Source organism: Elephas maximus, chromosome 8 (assembly GCF_024166365.1).
Source record: "Elephas maximus indicus isolate mEleMax1 chromosome 8, mEleMax1 primary haplotype, whole genome shotgun sequence".
Taxonomy (NCBI): domain Eukaryota; kingdom Metazoa; phylum Chordata; class Mammalia; order Proboscidea; family Elephantidae; genus Elephas; species Elephas maximus.
The window spans coordinates 93,559,742-93,577,542 of record NC_064826.1 but is presented as its reverse complement, the minus strand read 5'-3'; the positions used below and the strand labels follow the sequence as shown (position 1 = coordinate 93,577,542).

The 17,801-nt window shown below is 41.2% G+C and overlaps 1 protein-coding gene across 2 annotated transcripts in view; it reads left to right on the top strand.

Moving 5' to 3' along the window:
• PDE1C (phosphodiesterase 1C) overlaps positions 1-17,801 on the top strand; it is a 626,169-nt gene that overhangs the window by 265,731 nt on the left and 342,637 nt on the right. Inside the window, exon 2 of one of the 2 annotated variants that reach the window (XM_049894060.1) lies at positions 12,216-12,242. The exons of the other annotated variant lie outside the window; for it this stretch is intronic. Coding sequence (XP_049750017.1) covers positions 12,216-12,242 — 27 coding nt within the window. The remainder of the gene's footprint in view (positions 1-12,215; positions 12,243-17,801) is intronic. 2 annotated transcript variants of the gene reach the window in all.

The following is a 17,801-nucleotide window of genomic DNA, read 5'->3' as shown; positions in this document are numbered from 1 at the left end:
GGAGAATTTATACTGAATCCATGTAAGGAGTTGGTATTATTCATGCTGTTATTAGAATGTACTCTTTATTTAAAGGTCTCTTGACAAATGTTATTAAACAAGACAAAAAAGTCTTCATGAATGTAAGAAAGACCCAGACATCCCTATAAATTATGAAAAAGCTTAAGAGAATAATTCAGTCAAGAAAACATAAAAACGTGATTATAGGTAATGAGCTTTATTTATACATTTGAATGACTGTACACACCACCTAGCATTTTCTGCGCAAACACACACACACACACACACACCCCTAAATATGCTGAAAACTCATCCACCATTCATTCAATCCACAAACATTCCTCTATCATGTACCATCTGCCAGGCAGTGTGCTAGGCATTGGGGACACGGTGAAACAAGACAGAAAGGTGCCTTCCCTCAAGGGTAGTGAAGTCTGCAGACAGAGGCAGACATTAAACAAGTAATTCCACAAATAATTACTTACTGTGATGAGTGTCACAAAGAAATACAGCATGCTGTGAAAAATATAAGAGGGAGCCTGAACCTGATCTAAGAATCAGGAAAGGCTTCTTTGACGAGTGAGATTTAAGCAGAGATATGAAGAATAAGTAGGTATTAGTTAAGTGAAGAGTTGCAGAAGCGTGTCCTAAGGTATTCAAGGCCAAGGAGGGCATCATGTGCAAAGATCCAAAGTCAGGAGGAAACATGGTGCCTTTGAGAAAACAAAGGGAGGCTAGAGGTTGCAGCGTAGACAGTAAGGAGACAGGTGGCTAAGACCCAGGTGAAGAAGTGTCAGGTCGTGCCTTGTGTGTCAGATCAGGGAGCCTTTGCAGTGGGAAGACACTGCACATTGTTAGGGATGGATTTGAGAGCTTTTCAAGGGGTGAAATTAACTGGACTTGGGTTTGGGAATGAGGAAGATCATGGAGTCTAGAATAACTCCTGAATTTTTTAACTTGAGTCCTCAGGTGCTGTTTACATAGATCGGAATCACTGAGGGGGAAACAAGTTTACAGGCTTGGTTGTGACATCCTGAGGAGATGTGGTGAAGGCATGAACAATTAGATAAGTGGGCTTGGAGTTTAAAAGAAAGATCTGAATTGGAGATACTCCATCAAAGTAAGAAGACGAAAATTATATCTGTATCTCTGTCTCATTAATGACCTTTTCCTGCTTTTCAAGCCCTTCCCCAAATGGTCCATCCTCCTTCCTTTCACACCCTCCTCCAAGGGTCTAGTGCAGGAACCCAATATTGTTTTGAACTACTGCTTTCCTTTTCCTTAAGGTCACCAGAAGATTGAAAATTTAGACGGTCACCGTGAGCATGCATTGAGAATTTTGGCTGAGAGTCACTACTGGACATCCAAAGACAATTAAACTGTTGTTTATCCAGATGTCAAACAACTAAAATGCTTAATTAACCAGGACTCTTCCTATACTCTATGTTTTATGATACATACACCAAGTAAATACGGTAGCACGAGATTTATCTTTGAAAGCTACTTCCAGGTGTGTTTTAGGATTAGCCCAAATTCAGACTAGTATCCCACCCCTTTTTCGTCTCTATCCCTCTGACTATTGTCTAAGGATGACTCTGAGGGGTTGCACAATACCTTTAAATTAAGGCCTCCAAACTATATTATATTCAGTATACTATTCCAGTTGGTTGTGACTTGGAAACCCTGTCTGCTAGCTACCAGGAGCTGTAAACACTTTTGTAAATTAGGGTTCTATTGTAGCTTATTTATGAAGCCTAAGGATTAATTACCATAAATGTTGCAGAGAACTACCCTCCTGTCTATAAAACCACTGACGGAAATTGGTCATTGTTAAAAATATGAAAGGCTTGCTCAAAGCACCAATTTCTGGGAGACCTGGCATAGTCTTAGTGGAGGTACCTGTAGCTAAGGAGAATTTGATGGAATGCTCAACTGATTTCGGTTGATAGAAGAGCTCAAACAGGTCCTAAGGAATGCATCTGCTAATTGTCTTTTCAGCATTTTGGACATTGGCCTCATTTTTGCCGTATTTAAACTATTGAAATTTACTGAGTCTGTGTCCAGAGCAAGGGTTCACTCAAATGATGCTATTTTGAGGTACGCGTGTAGAAGAAATAGGAAGGACCTGTATCAATTTAATATTTCAATATAATACTTACTGAATAATTGAATATTTCAAATTTAATATTACATTGGCTTAGATTCATCTGGAATTGTAAATGACCAATAAAAGCTGTTGCCATTGAGTCAGTTCTCACTCATGGTGACCCCATGTGTGTCAGAGTAGAACTGTGCTCCGTAAGGTTTTCAGGGACTGATTTTTTGGAAGTAGATTGCCAGGGCTTTCTTCCAAAGAGCCTCTGGGTGGACTCGAACCACCTTTAGGTTAACATCTGAGTATGTTAACATAGCTGTAGCTCTCTGTTAGGCGTAGATTTTGATAGACTTGGAAGAGGAGTTTAAGAGACGAGAGAGTGCAGGGAATACTTTTGGGGATGAAAGGGAAAAGCTAAGAAAAATTAGACTGGGTGCTTCAGTTCAACTCCTCAGAAGATACAGCTTCTGTTCTTGCAGAATCTCTGTGGGAAAAACAAAGCAAAGAATTGAAACAAATCTCTTAATTGAATTAAAAAGTCCACCCCTCCTCTAATTACAAGGATATTTCTGTGAAGAGTGAGATTTTTGTCTTAATCCTTTGGATTGATCTCCATTCTGGCAGTACTGTCACAGATATTCAGAAATATTTTTGTTTCCAACCTTTCTCATTGGTATTTATTTAAATAGGAGCCAGGCTCCCAGGAAGGAGGTCACAAAAATCTCTTTCATTCCTGCCCACAGGGTTTTACTGTACTTATAACACAGCAAGTGATTGTAAATATGTGAATAGAGGAATAAATCATTCATGCAAAAGACATACTCCTTGAACTTCTATGAGCGTGACATTCACTTTCTGTTTTCTTTCTCTCAAAACCTTTGCCTATTTTTTTGTTGGTTCCACTGGTGATCTCACTGTCCACCTTTAAACACTGAACTTTTAGCTAGAGGGAAATAGTCAGCTCTTGGTCTACTCAAAAAACCTTGCTTTCCAAGAGACCATTTCAGCTTTCTTTGGGGCCTGGAGCCCATTAGATGGTAATCCAAATGCTGAAATTTGAGCTGAGACCCAGGAGAGAAGCAGGCCTGAATAGCAGATTTGGATTCCTGAGTCTGGCCAGCTGTCTGCAGGCAGATGACAAGGGCTGGGGAGGGAGAAGAACCAAGAGGAGCCAGGACAGCGCGAGTGTATTTGCTGTGTGAATTGAGGCAGCTTCAGGTAGGGTTTCCTGTGGGGTTGTTTGATTTGGGTTAGGTTACCTTCTCCTCAAAATTTTCTCCTCGTTCCACTTCCCGGTCACAGTGAGATAATGCTTGCAAACACACTTGTTTCCAGGAGTGGATTAAAAATGAATTGTCTTATTTACAGCTCTGTTTCAGATTAGAATTCTCCCATTCTTCTCGTACATCATGCCCACCTACAGACTCCACCCTCAAAAGGTCCGTTCATTAGAATTTGATCTCATTCATCACTTTTGACTAAACTTGGAGTTTTGTACCCTTGGGAGAAGCCTATCTCTGAAGAAGCTCTGCCTCCTCTATAATGCTAAATGAAAGGGCATGAGCCTGTAGGACAGAAGTAGCCCTGGAAAATTAAACAGAAACAAACAACAAACAAACAACAGTTGCCTCCAGGTCGATTCTGACTTATGGTGACTCCACGTGTGCAGAGTAGAACCGTGCTCCATAGGATTTTCTTGGCTGTGACCTTTCAGAAGCACACTGCCAGGCCTTTCTTTTGAGGTACCTCTGGGTGGACTTGAACTTCCAACCTTTAAGTTAGTAGTTGAGCGCTTAACTGTTTGCACCATGCAGGGACTGCTGAACTCTTTCTTAATTATTGGATTATTCCTGGTGAAAGTGAATTTATGCTATTTCATTATTTTTTGCCTTGCCTTCTTGGATCTTTTGGCTAATACGGAATTTCATTTTGTAGCTTGTCAGTTAAGAAAGCAAGTTCAAGGTAGCAAGAGGAGAGATTTTCTCTCTCTCTACTGTCTCCCTCCATGCCCCCAAAGAGTCTGACAGAAAGTGCCAGGAGAGCTCAAGTTTGTATATATTTTCTCGTTGGCATTTACTTGTTCAAACTATGGGAAAGGCCCGCTAGCAACCAAAGTGCCTAGCTTTGCAAATCTAGGCTTTACTGTATGCATCATAGAAATGAAATCACTGGCAGGACTGAGAAGAAATGCACCAGGACCTGCCATCCTCAGCAAAATATATGTTCCTACTCATGCTTTGAGACAGTCAGTGGATGTTTCTAGAGATATCCAGTTCTGTTCAGTCTGCACCCCATCTGCCAATGAAAAGCAAAACCAGAGGATCAGATGATTGCTCCCATCCTCGCCCATTTCACGGTTCTTTGTGGCATTTTATCTCAGCCCACTTTCCCACAAGTGAGCCACACGTGACCTGAGCTGGTAAGAACATGCAGTTAACTGTGTGAGTCTTGCCCTGCACTTTGGGGTCTGTCCTCCAATCTCTCCCTTGAGGGAACTGGAGGCTGAGAACGGACATTCCCAAAGCTGCCTGACTGTGGATGGGCAGCAGCACTGGTTTCTGTCAGGAAGGACAGGGACAGGATGTGATGGAGTCTGGAGCAGTGTGAGTCATCTTTACCCAGAAACCTGGGAGAGCATTGAAGGCAGACTTGGAATTCTCGTTGTGCAGATGCATTCCTGAATGTTGAACTTCCCAGAAAACCTCCCAGTGCCCAACTGGGAGGGACCTTGCTGTCAGTTTAGAAACCAAGCACCAGTTTTGGTTTTTCAAAGCCAGCTCATTAGAATATTAAGCCTATTTATAACCTCATTATTGCAGCACCCATATGGCTTTTACTCAAAGAAAATCACTTTAAAAAAAGAAAGATTGCCAGGCGTTTCATAATTTAACATCAATGTTTAATTGGCCCTCACTTCCAGGCTATCAAAAATGACCCCCACGTCATCTGACTTTGGAGTATATGATGTGTACATTTGAATGCAAGTGTGCCTGGTTCTTTGGGAACTCCTAACGATTGATTAAAAAGCAAATAAAGCATCTTAAAAGCATTCTGGTGCCCACCTCACTGTTGTTTCTTGATATTCCCTGTACCTTTCTACTCTACCCCGAGGCAGATCCAGGCCTGCTATGAACAGACTAAAAACCAAACCCACTGCCATGGAGTCAAATAGAATTACCCTTTATTTTGCTAATTTTCACCCTTTTTCTCCCCGACTGGGGACAAACCAAATACCAAACCCATTGCCATCTGCCTGCGTGGTGCAAATGGTTTGTGTTCGACTGCTAACCTAAAGGTTGGTGATTTGAACTCATTCAGAAGTGCCATGGAAGAAAGGCCTGGCGATCTGCTTCCATGAAGGTTACAGCCAAGAAAATCTTGTGGTGCAGTTCTAATCTGCAACACATGGGTTCGCTGTGATTGGGTCCAGGAGAGGTAAAATGCAGAGCTCAGTGTTGAGAAGACTGTGCGAGATGCCGTAGCCACAGAGAGCTTTGGGAAACCTTTTCGAATATTGGGGGGTCAGTGCTCTTTGCCCTTTAATGATGCTCTTGTCTCAGTATCCACTAGTCAGAATGTGATCAGCCTGGATGAAAATGGATAGAAGCCTTCCAGGGAAGGTTTTCTGGCTCATCACTTCCTCTACTCTGCACACACACACACACACACACACACACGCAGACACAGACGCAGACACAGACGCAGACACAGACACACACACCATTTGACACTTCTTGGGTAATCCTCACTTCCACCAAAACATTCTGGACTTAAATAGACATAGATTTTCAGTGAAGGCCAGCAGTCTTTTAATTTGCTTAAGAGGTGAGGGAGTATGGGCCAATCAGTAACTCTAGCTACAGCCCATAATATCTTTGCATCGAGTTAGAACTTCCTGAGGGTGCTTGGGGATGCTCTGTAAGCAACTCACTCGGCTTCAGTGTTCAGAGAGTTATTGATAAAAAGTGTTTTTGTGAAAAGATAGATATACCTGAGAATTATTATAGTACCCAGTTCAGAAATAACCGGTTTACTTTCTTTGTCTCCTGCCTTCTGAGCAGTGGCCCAGCTTTCACATCAGAGGGAAGTGTGTGCTAGGTTAGCTGGGACTGTTGCTGAGTGAGTGGCAGGCTACACAGGCTGCCGTGTCCCTCTCTTGGGCGCCGAGGAAAGCCGAGCAGGGTTTCAGCAGGTCCTCCTCTTAGCAGGACTGAGGTTAACACCTGCTTTCTCTGTGGTTCAGCTGTTCCCGAGACTTGAATGTATTCAGTTTTTCACCCTAGAAGAGCAATTTTCAACCTTTTTTTCTTTATATTTTTAATCAGTGAAATACTTTTTTTTCATACAAATTTTGGAACCCTTTTCAATAATACTACCATTATTATTTACGTAATACTATCGCTTTTTTTTTTTTTTTTTATCGCTATCAGTAGGCTCCTAAGTGTCACAAATGGCTTGCACTTGAGTACTAGCCTAAAGGTTGGTGGTTTGAACCCACCCAGTGGTGCCATGGAAGAAAGGCCTGGCGAACTGCTTCGTAAAGATTACAGCCAAGAAAATCCTATGGAGCAGTTCTGCTCTGTAACACATGGGGTCGCCATGAGTCAGAATCAGCTCAACGACGACAGATACTGGTATCAATACGGTAGCTGACTTTCTTGAACGTTTGCTGAATACCTAGCACTGTGCTAAATGCTTTATATTCCTTATCACTCTCAATCCTCTCAGAGCCCTGTGAGGCAGGTATTATTACGCACATTTTACTGATGAGGAGACTGGCGGTTGGGGAAGGGATGTAAATTGCTAAAGGTCACCCAGGTTACGAAAGGTGAAAGGATTTGAGCTCAGGCAAGTGCTCTTAAGCATTTGGCACCAGTTGTTGAGCTGACTCTGATGGATGGCAACTCCGTGTGTGTCAGGATAGAACTGTGCTCCACAAAGTTTTCTATAGCTGACTTTTTGGAAGTAGATTATCAGGCCTTTCTTTAGGGGTGCCTCTGAGTGGACTCAAACTTCCAGTCCTTTGCTTAGCGAAACATGTAATTCTTTGCACCACCCAGGGACAACTCTGACTCTCTCTCTTTCTCTACACACACATGTACATTTATATACACATCTATAACTTTATATAAGGAGCCCTGGTGGCGCAGTGGCTAAGCGCTCAGCTTCTAACTGAAAGGATGACAGCTCGAACCCACCAGCTGCAGCACAGGAGAAGGATGTGGCAGTCTACTTCCGTAAAGATTACAGCCTCAGAAACCCCACGGGGCAGTTCTACTCTGTCCTATAGGGTCACTATGGTTTGGAATCGACTCAACAGCAACATTTTTTTTTTTTAATAACCAATTTATAATTATATAGGTCAAAAATCGACTCAACAGCAACATTTTTTTTTAATAACCAATTTATAATTATATAGGTATATACACATAAAAAAAATACACGTATATATATTTAAGTCTATAATGCCTATCCTTAAAAAAACAAACAGAGGAAGCTAGGTGTGTATGTATGCGTGTGTGTGTGTATGTGTGAAGGGTAATGCCCATTCTGGGGTACAGAGCTTGAAAACTGCGCTCTAGAACTTCTCTGAGGTGGTGTCTTTATCGTGGCCTCCTGAAGCTCTCACACTGCCAGCCTTCCCAGATCCCTGAGCCCAGCTGCTCCTAGCCATTCGCAGTTTGATCTACTCTCTGCTTTCTACATCAGCTCAATCTACTACATACTGAGATTTGTGATTTATTGTTTCCAGTTTTAAAAAATTGTGAATTTAAAGTAAATTTGAAAAACAAAACAGAATATTTGAAAACACCCCCCTTATCCTCCAGGCTGTGAATCAGGGATAAGTTCTGTTGTAAGTTCTTAACAACAAAAGGCTGAGAATAAACTGGGTTTCTTTTCCAGCTCACTTCCTGCATTTGGATTGAAAGAACCCAGTATGTTCTATTGTTGGTTTTGTTTGTTTTCGTCTGGTATCCAAGTTTCTTACTGGAATCCTTTGATTTCTTCGTGTAAATTCCTCAGTTTTCTTTGAAGACATCAGAGTTTGTTTTTTGTCTCAGTCACTTTTAGGTGTTCCATCCTTAGGCAAGTTGCTAATCTCTGTGAGCCTCTCTTTTGTCCAGTACAAAGTGGGGTATACCTGCCAGGGTTTTGGGAGGACTAAGTGAGTTAATTTATGCAAAGGGCATGGAAAGGAGTTGGTGCTCAACAGTTGTAGGCTCCCCATTCTTCTCTTATTACTTTCCTTCTGCGTGCTGGAAATCATGGCTGTGGTAGGTGTCTGGAGTGGACACGCTAGAGCCCTGTTGTCTTTCCACGCAGTCATAGATGTGGACAATGCAGTGCAGTAGGGTGTGGTGTATGATAGGTTTTAGGGTGCTGTGGGACAACAGGAGAAAATGTATAACCCCGCTTCCCACAAGAGGTTCCTTCTGCTCCAAGTAACATCTTTTTAAAAGAAAAAAGTATATATGTGTGTGTGTATATATATATATATATATATATATATTATTGGTTAACTCTGTCCTTTATACTTTTCTGCTTTAACTCTTGCTAGCTCCCTCTATATCCCCTGTCATCTGGGCTGGGCTAGGCTGGGCTGGTTTGAGGCCTCAGGCTTGCCCTCCTTACTTTCCAGCCTCATACTTACATGGTATTCCTCTTAATTGAAATCCCACCCATCAATCAAGACTATCTCCTCCACAAAGCTTCCTTGCTCCACCCCTTGTATTTGCTGTTACAATCATATTACACTTCAGGCACATGTCTTAACTTCCTCTTCAAAATGGAAATTCTTTCATAGAGAGAATCTTGCAGAGTTAGGAGGATTTACCATGTGTGTTAAGTGCTTATTACTAGTAAAACCAAAAACCCAAACCCATTGCCGTCAAGTCAGTTCTGTCTCATTGTGACCCTGTAGGACAAAGTAGAACTGCCTCATGGAGTTTCCAAGGAACAGCTGGTGGATTTGAACTGCTGACCTTTTGGTTAGCAGCCTGAGCTCTTAACTACTGTGCCACCATGGCTCCTTATTACTAGTAAAAAACAAAACAAAAACAAAAAACCAAACCCATTACCATCGAGTCAATTCCAACTCAGAGCCACCCTATAGGACAGAGTAGAACTGCCCCATAGAGTTTCCAGGGAATGCCTGGTGGATTTGAACTGCCGACCTTTTAGTTAGCAGCCGTAGCTCTTAACCACGACGTCACCAGGGTTTCCTTATTACTAGTAGGTGCTGAAAATGGAAGCTGTTCTTATTTTTGTTCATCTTTGATTCAGCGCCCCCAGCAGTGGTTTTGCCTGGTGCTTGGCAAATGCTAGGAGAGTTCTGTGGAAACCAATAGCAAAATTGTGTTCTCCTGACCTCTGAAGACACCCTCTGCTGATGGAATTAGTTGGGCTTCTGGGTAGAAACCAGGGGCATTCATTTAGCCCTTTGCCCTCTGCCCTTGGTCCTCTTACACTCTCAAAGGGGTATTTCTGGTCTTGCCAGAGGCTTCTTAGATCTGTTTATTAGACAGCAGTACTAATGAGGCCTAAGGGTATGGGTCATACCTACAGCTCACTCTGCCCTTGACCATTTGCTTGGAGAGTGTGAGTTGTCAGTGGTGACAGGGTCCAGGTGGGGGAGTGTAGATATCAGTGCACATCTGTCACAGCTTTTGGAGAGAGTGCAAGGTGCTGTTTCAGGCACTGGGATGCAGTGGAGAACCAAAGAACCTGCTCCCAGGGAGCTGACGTTCTGGTGGATTATCTCATTTATTTCTTACAGCAGTGTCTCAGGGGTGGTTCCCTGATTATTCCCACTTTACAGATGAAGAAAATGAAACTCAGAGGGGTTGAGTAACTAGTACAGCATTGTAGAGCTAAGTGCCAGAGCCAATACTGGAACACAGGTAGTTTGTCTCACAAGTCTGCCCATTCTTGTAGGTAACTTTCGTCCTTATATTTATTACCCAAACATGTATATATTTATATGTATTTATACAGGCAGTTCCTAACGAATGTCCAACTTACATACAGCCTGCAGTTATGAACCAGCCCCCGTAAAGCCTATTATATTAAAAAATTGAGGTACATGCAATGGTTTGCAATAACAAATGGGTGCTATTTTGTGACGCTCATGGAAACATTATTATTACTGTATTATTATGTTAAAGATGTTTTAGTGTATCTGGGAGTGTTTCTTTAATTTTTTTATGCACAGAAATGTATTCTATATACTAAGACAAGCATTTAAGTAATTGACGTTAGGTATGAACTATACCTAACTCTTGCGAGTTAACACACAAATTCAACTTAAAGACAGATTTAGGAATGGAACTCATTTGTGATTGGGAGCCTGCCTGTAGTCCTCTCCTGTATGTGCGTATATATATTCTATATTATTATATTTGTGTGTATCTAGATAAGGCTGTATATGTATATATGTGTGCATATTTTAAGAGTTTTTTCTGATTATAATCACAATGTTTATTTTTAAAGGAATTTGGAAGATTCATAAAATAAAAATAAAATAAGTCATCCATTAACCTACAACCCAGGGATCATTGTTAACATTCTGGTTGTTTCCTTTCAGATTAATACTTATGGGTAGATACCCGGTCAAGAATATACTGTAGGTTCTGTGTTGCATGCTGCTTTCTTCACTTAACATTTAATATTGCCATATATATTTTCACTTTATTAGAGGTATAATAGGAACCCTGGTGGCACAATAGTTAAATGCTCGGCTGCTAAGCAAAAGGTTGGCAGTTCGAACCCATCAGCTGCTACGAGGGAGAAAAGATCTGGTGACCTGCTTCTGTAAAGATTATAGCCTAGGAAACCTTATGGAGCAGTTCCTTTCTGTCCTATGGGGTCACTATGAGTCAGAATCGACTTGACAGCACACAACAGCAACAACAGAGATATAACATATCTAAGTGATTTTAAATTTGAAATATCTGTGCCTTTTTTTTTTTTTTTTTAACATGTAACATACAGCTTGATTTCCTGGGTTCGGTGACTGTAATGGGGATGCATGTGTGGAACTAATGACTACTGGGCAGTATTGCATTTCCTGGAGGTCACACAGGAGATGGCCTTTCCTCTCAATGCACTTCCTTTCCTCTTATCCCCACTGGTGAAGAGCCTGTAAAGCTCCTTTGAGGGTTTCCAGAGTCTACAAAAACTGACACCAAGCTGAAAAGAAATTTCGGTATGGAGACAGCATACTTATACGGTCTTTTCCCCCATAAATGCCTTTATGACCTATAAGAGGTAGTCAGGGCAGGTACTGTTACCTCCATTTTATGGATTAAAAATCCCCGAACCCAAGAAATCTGACCAAGGCCAAATGACGACTGTAAATAGCAGAGGTGGGCTGGAACTCAGGCCTCTTCTGCTTCCTGGGGAAGTGTTCTCTCAGGAGACTTGAAAGATTGAACCTGAGCCCACATCTGAGCCATTAGCAAGTTCCTAATGTTGCTCTCACCACCTTAGGTCCTGCCCCTTCTTATTGCCTCCCTACCTGCTTCTTCTGGCTTTAAAGACCATATGTCTGACCTTAAGATGGTCTAGCTGCACAATTGCACATCCGCAGTTTAAAAAGCAACATTCTTAAAACCTTCCTTGTAAGATGATGAGCGTAATAGTGACAACAATAACAATACAAATAGCTAATAGGTATTGACTTTTTAACACGTACCAGACAAGAAGGGCTTTAAAAGCATCCTTCCATTTAATCCACACAATTCCACACCCCTCGCCCCGCCATGAACCTGGTAAATAGAAGGGCTGAGATTTGAACCTGGATCTTGCTGCTTTTCAAGTCAGATCTCAACCAACATGTTAAACTGCCCTTAAAGAGAGAAGGGAAGAACATAGGGGGCAGAGCCATTGAGCTTCTGGGATGCTATTCTTAACTGTTATGACTCTGGTTATATAAATCTGACCACAATGTAATACAGTAATCCAAAACTTTTCACTGGGCTTTGAAACACACAAGCTTCACAGAGAGAACCCTCTCTGAAGTGTTCACGCCATGCTCATCCCCACTGAACTAATCCTTTTGAAAACCACTGCCTGCCACAAACCGTTTTCTGATATGTGTTTATGCTTCTTTTTCCTACAGGAGGAAATATAAGAAAACGTCCCAGAGGTAAGAGCATCTTCCTGAGCCAGGGTTGCTTCCTGGACCGTGGTTGGTTGAGTCATTTGTCTCCCAAACCTCACAAGTTTGGCTCCGTGGTGGATATTAATTGAAATAAACAGTCTCTTGGTGTCTTCTCAGTGAGCTGCTTGCTTTATCTTCTGGTCGAGGCTGCTGCTGTAATTAAAAATTGATTGCAGGCCTTTCGTGTGGCTCAGTAGGTGTCTACCTTCACAGGAGAGTGGGTCCTATGGATTAAAAGGCTTATTCCTGCTGGGCTGTCGAGTGATTTTACTAAAACTTTGACCAAAGAGGGATTGGGCTGGGGTTGATGGGGAGCACAAAGGGGTCTTTAAATACATGCCACTGAGCTCAAAGCATAGGTACAGATATAAAGATTGCTGCTTTTGTTAGTTGTCTTCCAGTCAGCAATGACTTGTGGCCACCTTATGTATAATGGGAGGAGACGTTGCCCCATACTGCGCCATCTTCATGATCTTTGGTATGTTTGGGTCCATTGCTGTGGCTATTGTGGCAATCCATGTCATTGAGGGTTTCCCTCATTTTCATTGGTCCTCTATTTTACCAAACATGATGTCCTTTAAAGGTAGTGCTGGTCTTTGATTTGACCGTGGATAGGGTAATTTAAAGTAAAATATTATCTGTCATCATCCCCATGAACCCATTGCTTGGAAAAAAAATGGATCTATAAAGATAAAGCCCCTGCTGGGCTGTGAACTATGCTTTGGAGGCCCTTTGGGATGAGGAGCCATGACAGGTTCAGGCTGACATTGACCTTGACCTGTGTCATGCATCCTCTGTATTTCCAGTTCAGAAATGACTTAAGGGGTCTTTGAGTGCATGGCCTCCCAGCTCCAATGGAGAGCCCATTTTTCAGTGATTATGTGAATTTAACTCCCCATTAAAGTGCTCTTTGACAGGTGTTCTTTGCTGATTTGTCAGAGCAGTGCGTGTATTTGTGTATGCACACAAGCAAGTTGTGATGATGTGGGAGGAGGGTGGATTCTACAAATAATAGAATAATGAAATGAGTTTAGGAAATGTCATGTACTTCATGGTGGAATTCATTTCATTAGTTCATCTTGTATACATGTTTTTTAAGCAATTATTTGTTTTCATAAATGTAATTGGAAATTAATGGCACCTAAGGCCTCCCATGACCTTCTTAATTTCTCCAGCATCATCTCCTGTGTCCTCCAACTTTCCTTTCTCTTCTCTAAACTTTAGCTACTGCTTTACACCAAAGATGTGACTCTAAAGGTCCAGACAGTCGTGGATGCTTTCTTAGGAAGAACTTTGCTAGATTTACAATGAATATATTTATCTCACCTAAGGATGGGAAACCATGGTGGCATAGTGGTTAACTGCTGTGGCTGCTAACCAAAAGGTCAGCAGTTCAAATCCACCAGCCGCTCCCTGGAAACTTTCTGGGGCCTGAATAAGGGAGTGGGTAAATATTGCCCATCATACTAATTGCAGTTCTTTGAACACATTGTGCTGACTCATTCTTCTGTATCTTTGCATGTGCAGTTCCTTCTCCCCACCTTGAACCTGCTCCCATCTCATGGTTAACCCTCTTTGAGCTGTGTCTGTTTTCTGTGTGCTCCTGTAGTGGCCTGTGTCACACTGCACTTTCTCCCTGCCTACCTGTGAACATCTTGTGTATTATGCCTTCCATGTTTCTTGCACCTGCCACACTGCCTGGAACAATAACCACTTGGTAAATGTTGTTGAGTGAATGAATTAATACTAAGTGTTTTCTTACAGACTGGGCTCTTCGAAGGTATTGTTCCTGCTATTGGTGATTGCACCAGGCAGAAGTGCCTGTTTTTCAAAATTCTTTTTTATTTTGTTGAGATATAAGTCACATATCAAGTGATGTATTGCTTTGGGCATATCTACTGCAAAAGACCTCTTTAAAGTATTAAAAAGTAAAGGTGTCATCTTGAGGTCTAAGGTGCACCTGACCCAAGCCATGGTATTTTCATTTGCCTCATATTCATGCAAAAGCTGGACAATGAGTAGGAAAGGTCGATGAGAACTGGATGCATTTGAATTATGGTGTTAGCGAAGAATATCGACTATAACATGGGCTGCCAGAAGAATGAACAAATCTGTCTTGGAAGAAGTACAGTCAGAATGCTCCTTAGAAGTGAGGATGGCGAGACTTCGTCTCATGTACTTTGGACATGTTATCAGGGGGGACCAGTCCCTGCAGAAAGACATCATCCTTGCTAAAGGGTCAATGAAAAAGAGGAAAACCCTCAACAAGATGGATTGACAGAGTGGCTGTAACAACGGGCTCAACATAGCAATAATTGTGAGGATGGCGTAGGACCAGGCAGTGTTTTGTTCTGTGGTACATAGGGTCGCTGTGAGTTGGAACGGACATAATGGTACCTAGCAACAATGAGAAGTCACATATCATACAATTCACCCATTTAAAGAATACAATTCAGTGTTTTTTTTTTTTTTTTTTAGTATATCAAAGATACATGAAAATATCACCACAGTCAATATTAGAACATTTTCATCATCTCAGAAAGAAGCCATGTATGCCTGTACACCCATTAGCTGTCACTGCTCCCATTAAACCTCCCCCCCACCCCCATCCTGGGCCGCTAATCTATTTTCTCTATGGATTTCTCTATTCTGGACTTTCATGTGAGTGGAATCATAGAATATGTGACCTTTTGTGACTGGCTTCTTTCACTTAGCATAATGTTTTCAAAGCTTATTCAAGTTGTTGCATGTGTCATCACATACCTTTTTATGTTGAATAACATCCCACTATATGGGTATGCTACATTTTGCGCATCCGTTCATCCATTGATGGACATTTGGCTTGTTTCTTCTTTTTGAGTATTATGAATAGCGCTGATTTAAACATTTGTATACAAGTTTTTGTGTGGACATATGTTTTAATTTCTCTTGGGTATATACCTAAGAGTGGAATTGCTGGATCATATGGTATCTTTAGGTTTAATCATTTGAAGAACACACATTTGTCTTGAGTTGACTAAAATATAAGCCTAAGTTATTTTTCCTTAATATATATGTTCCCTGTTTTGCATATCCAGTAATGCCATGTGAGTTTTTCAAGTTCTTTTCTAGGAAAAGTCAGAATGAATTCTGGAATGGTCAGGATTGGCTTGACATGATCCAGTGAAAACCTGGAAAATAATACTATTTCTTATGGTTAAAAATCCTTTCTTAATAAAAGTCATGTGCTAACTTCAGCCACTTCAGTCTCAGTGGCTTCACTAAAGAATGACATTGGGAATATATTTAATTCAAGTGCCAGAATATTTATTCCATTTTATTGAGCAGAGTTTGGAAAGCACATTCCAATAAATAGGGCTGTTTAAACCTTTTATTGGTCAAATATTCAAAGTCTACACCTCCGTCTAAAAGGGAAGTGGCTGCTTTTCATTGTACTTGACATCCATATTGTAGATGTAGACACATTGCATTCTGATCAAAAATCACTGATGTATTTAAAGTCTGCCAATAGGTTTCAACAATGGCATTTTCCAATAAAGACCACTTTAATCTTATCTGTCCTAATAAGCATCATGTCACAGCAGAGACTCCTGTGTCACATAGTTCACAAATAAAGCCGGTAATCCAAAGTAGTGGTATTATAATTTGATATGCGATATAGAGGTGCATGAATCATTGAGGGGAAAAAAAGAACGAAAACTTTAAAGCTTCCTGGAAGTTGATATACTTTTCTAAATTGAGCTTATACAGATGGCTAAACAGCCATGTCTTGTTCAGGTTCATTGGGTGCATGCTAGTAATTGCATGTGAACCAGTGAGCAGGATGTAAATTAATCACTCAGATGAGAGGGCATAATAGCCTTCAGCAATAAAAGGTAATTTATCATTTTCACATGTAGTTAACCTGGGGCATGAGATACTTCAGAGTTGCCTCAATTTTATTTTAAGGAGAGATAAATAGACAGGTGAGAGGGAGTTTTACAAGAGAGCTGCTCAAAGCTGTCAAGTTTGAAATTACTATCCTGATTTTTTGAAAGCATAGTTTTTGCATATTGGATTTGAATGCTGTAGCATTTTTTATGTCATTATAATAAAAAACAGGCAGTCTTGTACCAATTTTATTGAAGTTGTGCAAAGTACAGATTTAATAGATGATTGGTTTGAGCTCTATTTTCAATCAGACATATATTTTCCTATGAAATTGACCAAAGTTTTACTTATCTGTCATTGAGTAACAAACTATTCCCAAGCTTAGTGGCTTAAACAGCAATATTATTTAGCTCAAGATTTTATAGGTCAGGAATTCAGGAAGGGCTCAGCTGGGTGGTTTGAATCTGATCCACCTGATGTTAGCTGGGGTGGCTGGGGATAGCGAATCTACTTCCAAGATGGCGTTTTCACTCACGTGTTGGGCGCCTTGGTGTTCCTTTGTCTCTCTCTCTCTCTTTACATGGCTTTCATCTTTCACAGTGTCTCCTATGTAGTTTGGGCTTTTTATAGCATGGTAGTCTCAGGGTAGTCGGACTTCTTACGTGGTATCTGACTTCCAAGGGCGAGTAAGACAAGAAGTGGAAGCTTTGAGTCTCTTAATTATGCCCTGCACCCAGAAAGTGTCACTTCTGCTGTATCTTATTGTTCAAGCTATGACAGAGCCCACCCAGATTGAAGAGATAGGGACATAGATTGCACCTCTTGATGGAAAGGGTTAAAGGATCTGTAGCCATTTTTAATCTACCACAATCCACTTTCTAACCTTTTTTCAAAATATTGGTTGAGACCTTTTCTTGGGAGCTGTAGGTTCTGGGTACATGGATGATTTATTTGCTCAGTGGTAGATCTTCACCACCACCATCAGTTGCCGTGGAGTTGAATCTGAATAATGGTGACGCCATGTGTTTCACAGGAGAACTGTACTCCAGAGGATTTTTAATTGCTGATTTTTCGAAAGTAGATTACCAGGCCTTTACCCTTGGCACGTGTGAATAGACTTGAACCGCCAACCTTTCAGTTAGCAACCAAGCACATTAACCATTTACACCAACCAGAGACTCCCAGTGGTAGACACTTTAAAGTATATTTTGGTTCTCCAAGTCAAATTCTGGTCTATTTGAATGTATACTTGCCTATTTAATGATTCATTTGGACTGGGGGTAACTGTGATTTCTTTTTCAATTTAGCAACAGGTATACCAATGTGTACCAATGTGTACTCAGTTAGTTAAATTCTAAGTGTAGTTATTTGGCTTGAGTTAATAGTCAAACAAACCTGGTGACTTCATGTAGGAAAATGAAATGACATGATTGCATTAGAAAGATGTTATAGCTCATAACTTTGCTTTGTGTGACTCTACCTTTGTCTGAAATTTTGTTGCTAAGTTTATTCCCTTTATATATTTATTTGGAGCCCTGGTGGCACAGTGGTTAAGAGCTCAACTGCTTACGAGAAGGTTGGCAGTTCAAATCCACCAGCCGCTCCTTGGAAACACTATGGGGGCAATTCTACTCTGTCCTCTAGGGTTCCTAGGAGTCGGAATTGACTTGATGA